The sequence below is a fragment of the Ciona robusta genome, chromosome 10 (genome assembly GCF_009617815.1).
Source record: "Ciona robusta chromosome 10, ASM961781v2".
Classification (NCBI taxonomy): domain Eukaryota; kingdom Metazoa; phylum Chordata; class Ascidiacea; order Phlebobranchia; family Cionidae; genus Ciona; species Ciona robusta.
In genome coordinates, this window is record NC_143244.1 from 6,286,947 (window position 1) to 6,293,686 (window position 6,740).

The window sequence follows — 6,740 nt, forward strand, 5'->3', positions numbered from 1 at the left end:
TTCTAACATTTTTTTGTATTTGCTTTTTTCTCCGTTTTTCTCTCGTGGCAGAATGTTGCGTACTGTATATTAGCTCCCATGAAATAACTGCAGTGCCTCCCATAACATTAACTATTGTACGTTCTATCTTGCTTACTAATTGGTTGATAATTCCCACACAAACACACACATATATAAATTGGTTAAATGCTTACAACAATACATACACCGTGCATATCGCGTGGAACATTCAAAAAAAGTTTCTGGTTTGGCATATTCTGTTATTTAGGAGTAATTGTAGATTTTTTTTATTTTTATGTGGCGGGACAACGACAGTCGTTATAACACGGGTGCTTTCATACACCTCGTACCCACTTAAGAGTTACTACGTGTGTAACTTTTAGGGTATTTTTTTCTGTATGGCCGGCGATTTGGATAACCCATTAAAGGACGACCAGTTTAGATAAATGACTTTTAATTGTAAATGACCCTCGCGTCTTCCATTTTAGCAGTATCGATAGCCTATTGTCTGTTCAAAGGGCTAAGTAGCGGCTTGAGCATGATTAATTATAAAGTATAATCAACTTGTATCACAAGACCTTTATTTATTTAAACACAACAAACGTTTATCAGTTCGTGTCAAAATCCAACTAAAAATGTGTTATATTAGGATAGAGTAAGAAGTTTTTTCATTCTCTTTTATCATCACATTTAGCAGTAAACAAAATATATTTACAAAGATATCTAACAACATTATGACGACTCTAAAAGAATGTTGTTAATTGTTTTAAACATGATTAAAAATGTTGGACGTCATTATGTGCTAACGGTATCCATCTTACCACGCAAATATTATGTACTAACATAAGTTATGCCGTCCCAATCTGTCTCAGCGACCAACAAGAGCTTCTGCAGGACTGTAGTAAAGTATAGCATGCCAGGTATTTCTACCTTTTTTACAATAAAGAGATAATATATCGGTAAAATCATCAGCCAAAAAGCGACGAGGTATAGAATGAAAATTGGAGGTTTAACAAGCAATGGTAGAACGAGGAAAAATATTGGAAAGAGACATGCCAGGATGGGGGCGATTATTGGTGCCTGCAATATAATAGTGATTAGTAGCTTATTTCAGTGTAGTTTTTATGTGCTGGACTATACGCCATTTTGTATACAAATCCGTATATATGTAAAAAGTAATATGGTACAAATATACTATGGGGTAAATTGGATAGGCTACTGTTAGCTCATAATATCCCATATTTCGTAATCGTGTTTTTAACAATTTACGTCGTTTCTTAATATTCTGTTTACTATCAATTCGGACGATAAAAACAAATGAAAACTTGCACCGTTTTATACCGCAGCCAATACTCTCCCCTTTCTTTAACGGTCTGCCATTATTTGAAAGCTTATAAAACGTAGTAACGTGCACTTGCCTTGTATGGCCTGTGCATATCAGGTCTTGTGTATCTTAATATCAGCACGCTCGCAGCACTTGCACCGATGAAAATCCAATCCATAAACCCTTTGGCGTAAATTAGAGTGTTCACATCTCCTATTAACACAAACACAATGCTTGTGGACGCACCCACGAAAAGGGAAGGGCCCGGTGTATGGTATTTAACGTGGATCATTGAAAATATCTGTAAAAAATGCATTAATGTACTTATGTCTTCGAATGCGATAACGAACCATCGGATAGTAACTTAATTATTTAGTTTAGCGGGGCAACGACAGTCGTTTCACATGGGTGTTCTGCTTCATACACCCCGCTCACATGTGACTACGTATAAATATAACTTTGTTTTATTTTTTTAATTTTTATTAGATATAACTCGTAAGCGGAAACGAGGTATATGAAACGGAACACCCGTGTTATAACAGCTGATGTTTCGCGCCACGGCCCGCAGTATAAAAAAGTTACATTTATTATTTCAAATTTCTTACCTTTGGCATGTAACCGCTTCTCGCAGCAACAAATGCTCGCCGGGATTTAAGCAAAACTCCCGCACATAAATTACCAAGTGTTGACACACACACAGTTACTGGCATGAGCCACGCCATTGGGCCAAGCGCTTTGTTTGCAAACGTCAATGCGACTGCAGATGATGTACCAAGTTCTTGGACAGTGAGAACTGCGGATAGAATAAAGGTTGGATAAATGCAACTTTTTTTATACTTGCGTGACAGGGCTACACAGTGGTTATAACAAGGGTGTTTTGTTTCATAAACCTCGTGCCCGCTTTTCCAGCACGTATGTGACTTTGTGGATGATTCTATATTGGGAGGAACTTTTTGTTTGTAATTTATGGTTGACACTTTGAACAGCCCACAACGTAACACTGGGTTATTACAGCAATTGCTGTTATGTTTCTTACCCAATGGCACAAGTATTATAATCGTCTACTGACCTGAGAAATATCCGACATTCACAGCAAGATACATGAACGTTACAATTCCAAGTGAAAGTAAAGTTGCTCGTGGTAAATTCTTTGGAGCATCTATCATTTCTTCTGCAACTACATTAAGTGACATCCAACCTGCGTATGGAAAGATTCCTTGATAAAAACCAACTGCGATGTCTTTTGCTGTGAGGTCTTGTAACACATCAGTCGCAAAAGCACCTTTAAAATTTTTCTGACCAACCATATTTCCTTGTGCAAGATTATATATGCCGACCACGCTTATTATTCCCATTGAAAGAAATTTGCCGACTGTGAAAATGATTTCCGCTTTCAACACTGACCGTACACTTCTGTAATTTATGAACGCTAAACTAAGCGTTACGAAAATTGACGAAATTTTGATCAAAATGCTCGGAAGTGGGCAGTCAGTTCCAACGAACGCACTGATGAAATATTTCACAAAAACTTGAATCGAAATTCCAGCTGAAGCGTTGATGAAGGCCTTCGTTATAAGGTAAACATAAGCCACCACATTCCCATACACAAGCTGGAAGTTTCCATAATCGCACCCAGAAGTATTAAGTGATGCTCCTAACTCACAATAGCAAAGTGAAGACAGTGCAGCAACTACCCCGCATAAAATCCAAACCAACAAACTGATACCAACACTGCCATGCACTGCATTAAGCACCCCACCAGGTGATACAAATATACCAGACCCCACTATGGAACTTGTCAATACAGCAATTCCCGCCCAAAGTCCAATCTTTTCTTTCAGCTTTAACTTTTCTCCACTTTTTTCTTGCTCCATTTCAAAATTTATCTTTAATCTTATTATAGCACTGTACAGTAGGATACTAGCACATAATATCCTCAGTTTCCTAATCGTGTTTTAACAAGCAGACGAAACGTTTGTTACAATAAACTCCACGTTAATATTTTACAACATACACGATTTTTCAACCAAATTTTGTTAATGTAATATGCATTATTTTATTTTGATACAGAAAAAAACAGCTTTGTCCTAAATGTAGCATAACATCTATTGCGGCTTAATTGCTTTTTTTCTACATTATCCATACGTAGCAAAACATCAAGCTGTAAGGCAGATAAAGCTTTAATAAGAGTTTAATTTCCGAACGATTCCACATTAACGTCTCATCCAGTTTCCTGCCTTAATTTAACTTCTCGCATTTCGTTTTAATTCTCCCACTACGCCTTCCAATTCCAACTATTCTTCTTACAGCCGCCTTAACATAATTGGGTCCTTGGGTATAAGACAACTAACAATTGCAATTGCTTTAACCCAGTGGTCACTAATAAGTTATCAAATTGTCAGCCATACTTAAAAATGCCCCACAAAATTCACCCATTGAGTTACATATTTGGTAACTGGCGAAGCGGGTACGAGATGTATGAAACAAAACCCGTGTTGTGACAACTGTCGTTGCCCTAGGAGGATAAATACGATTCATTTATTCATATATATCAAACCTTACAAGCAAGCTGCAAATTTTAAAACCAACGTAAGCCTGTAACCTTGTACTATGAGCAATAAACCAACATATTTTAAAGCGATAAACCAACCACATATTGGTCTATGTGTGTTTAAATCACTTGATAATGTTTCTATTGGTGCAGATAAGACCTTGCGGTTTAAATTTATTTCGCATGTTTATACGCATGTGTTTATTTTCGTGTTATATAGTAGGATGGGGTAAGATGGGACACCTTTTCACTCTATTTTCTCGTCCTATGTGGTAGTAAACAAAGAACATTCAAAGAATAATAAAACCGTATCCTAACGACTCCCATAAGGCGTTCCGTTGTTAATTGTTAAAAACACGATCAAGAAATAAACAATATTTTAGAATTCCATGTTATTTCTAAAAACGTTACGCCATTCCACCTGGCGTCACGTTTATTATTACGTCACATTGATGGTTGTTAATTCGAATACCGCACTTGCACGTTTAACGCGATACCTTCCTACAGGAAGCTAGTAATGTATTTGATGACGTCATTAAACGTGACAAATTCGTTATGTTTACCAGCCGCATATATATGTGCAAGTGTTTGTGTATTGTTTAAATTACTATAACTTGAGATTAATATGTTTTGGGTTTGGAACCATGCTTTTCAAATGATCCTTAGGTCATGCTTTTTAGATTATTTTTTTGAAGTATGGTTTATGAGCGTTTTAACGACTTTCGTACTCATAGCTTCTAAATCCCTTGTTTCTTGATTGTGTTTTAAACAATTGACCACCGTATTTTATAGATGTGAAAATGGGGGTATATATAATGTCGTATGCGTTAACCAGAACCGTGGCATAGTGCTGTATCGCTCGTATCACGCCCAAAGGATACTTCACTCAATGCTCAGTGTTGCTACTACTGCAGTGGTGTGTCCACTTACCAGTTACGCATAAAATTACGATGTGTAAACTATACTAAAACTTGACATTTCCCCTACCATTTACGCAAGATGTCGCTAAACTTCAAAGAAAAAGGTTTTCTGTGCCCTTAGAAAAAAATCATAATTTATTATTTAAACAAGCAACTTTAAATAGTGATTATACTTTTACTTTAGTCGTGCTGATGTAGTTTTATTGATAATTTGCGCCTAAATTTCCAAGAAATCGTGCAGGTTTAAATTCTCCTCGCTTGAGGTCGCTGTTTCAGTAAAATCTTGACTGGGTGTGTTTTTATTAAACGTTAAAACTCATTTTCACCTCGCATCGTATTAATTGCTTAAATTGAACCCTATTTAGCCATAGTTTTGCCGCATATGTAACTGATAGATCAATCAATCACGGTAAACATGACACAATTTGACAATTTTCGTGCGAACTGAATGAACTTGTTTTCTCTCATCAAGTCACGTGAATATTTCCGCCAATCGAAAAATACTTCTTACAGACCCCGGTGCAGCTGTCGCCATGATATTGCTGCGACAGTTTATTACTATACACTTCAATATTTACATTATCGACAAGGTTATAATACAAAGCCCTTGTTTTTCTAATAATTTAACTCTCACTTTTCAGTTCAGTTGAAAGATAGAAAGTACAGAAAGCCAACGGCGAACGTTCTGCATTATCTACTTCAAAATCACAGACATCGTTAAGTGTTTGATTTTCAAACTGCATTATACACGCGTATATATGCATTATGGGTTGTATAATATAGGTGTTAGCGAGCGTTTAATTAGTTATTGTTTTAAAGATAGTTTTGTTAATTTTACATTAGATTAAAGCAAGACAGACATATTTGTTTAAGTTTAATGATGTTTACCTAAATCAATAACAGTTTTTGTAATTTAAATTTAGACAGAATTGTGCCAGAAAGAAAATAAAAAAATGCTTAAATATAAGTGTATTTTTTTGGTTTGTACATAAATAAAATTAAATTGTGTCAAGTTTAATGTTAACTAGAGAAACTAGGTTAATCAATAAGACAGAAAATTATTTAAAACATAAAGAAATGTTGTGTAATATAACACATATTGAATTAGATATTTAAGTCTAAACCTTTGGACTAGTCTAAAACCTAACTGTTTAAAATTTGCTGTAAACTCCTAAATATGTTTGTGACTATGCAAATATGTTGTATCCCAGTAACTAAATTGACACCATATATTTTGTGTTTACTAATTTGTATTATTTGTAGTCTTACTTGCTTAAACTAAAATTGGTTAGTTGGTACATTTGTACAATAAATTGGTATGCACAATAATAACCTGTTCTATATCATGGTTTGATTTAGTTAATAAATTATTGCGAAAGAATTGTATATTTAGTTGCGAAACATATTTTGTTGCGCAATATATATGTTGCAAATAATTCAAGTTCAACCATTTAGTTCACAAGCTAATTTTTTTTTATTATGAATCTTAAAATAACTGAACCATGCTGCAATGCATGTTGTTGCATGCACTTGTATTTATTGCTGTTTTTAAATATTATCTAGTCATATTAGAGCAAGGTTGCTTGCCTTAAATTTTGAGTTGGAAAATACATGCGAGCTGTATGATTTTTCCTATTTGTGATGATTTTTCTATTTGTGACTTTTTAAATAAATTAAATTAAGTACCTGTTGAAGAAAGATATAACATGGCAAACAAATAGTATCTCACCTTAACAGAATATTTCAGTTTACATTAATTGTAGTAAAAGTGGACCTATTTTACCAAAAAGTTAGATTTCGATCTTAAAACTAACAAGTTTGTTTGGAAAATTAGGTTTTAAAATGATTTTTAATATATTTTTTTTATTTAGACTATTATTAACCTTTGCACAGATTTGTTTTCAAAATGCAAAAAAATGCGCTAAAAAACTATTTTTGGGAAAAG

At 34.5% G+C, this 6,740-nt stretch overlaps 1 protein-coding gene across 2 annotated transcripts; it reads right to left on the reverse strand.

Annotated features, from left to right (window-relative positions):
- Positions 1–564: 564 nt before the first annotated feature.
- On the reverse strand, positions 565–3,808 carry LOC149730128 (asc-type amino acid transporter 1-like). Of its 2 annotated transcripts, XM_089887269.1 has the most exons (5): positions 2,607–3,808; positions 2,394–2,522; positions 1,930–2,117; positions 1,419–1,625; positions 565–1,080 (listed from the first exon to the last, which is right to left on the reverse strand). In XM_089887269.1, the coding sequence occupies exons 1-5, from the start codon at positions 3,196–3,198 to the stop codon at positions 832–834; spliced, it is 1,365 nt and encodes a 454-aa protein (XP_089743395.1). In that variant the 5' UTR covers positions 3,199–3,808; the 3' UTR covers positions 565–831. The 2 variants fall into 2 exon arrangements, with proteins under 2 accessions (XP_089743395.1, XP_089743394.1); XM_089887268.1 differs by having other exon boundaries at positions 2,394–3,806.
- Positions 3,809–6,740: the final 2,932 nt, after the last annotated feature.

Bases quoted from the DNA above. Each gene is read 5' to 3' on its own strand.
- LOC149730128 (XM_089887268.1), bottom strand. From the start codon at position 3,198: ATGGAGCAAGAAAAAAGTGGAGAAAAGTTAAAGCTGAAAGAAAAGATT. The intron at 2,118-2,393 runs GTCAGTAGACGA...TTCTATCCGCAG, and splicing joins GAATGTCGGATATTTCTCAG to TTCTCACTGTCCAAGAACTT. The intron at 1,626-1,929 runs GTAAGAAATTTG...CATTTTTTACAG, and splicing joins GAAGCGGTTACATGCCAAAG to ATATTTTCAATGATCCACGT.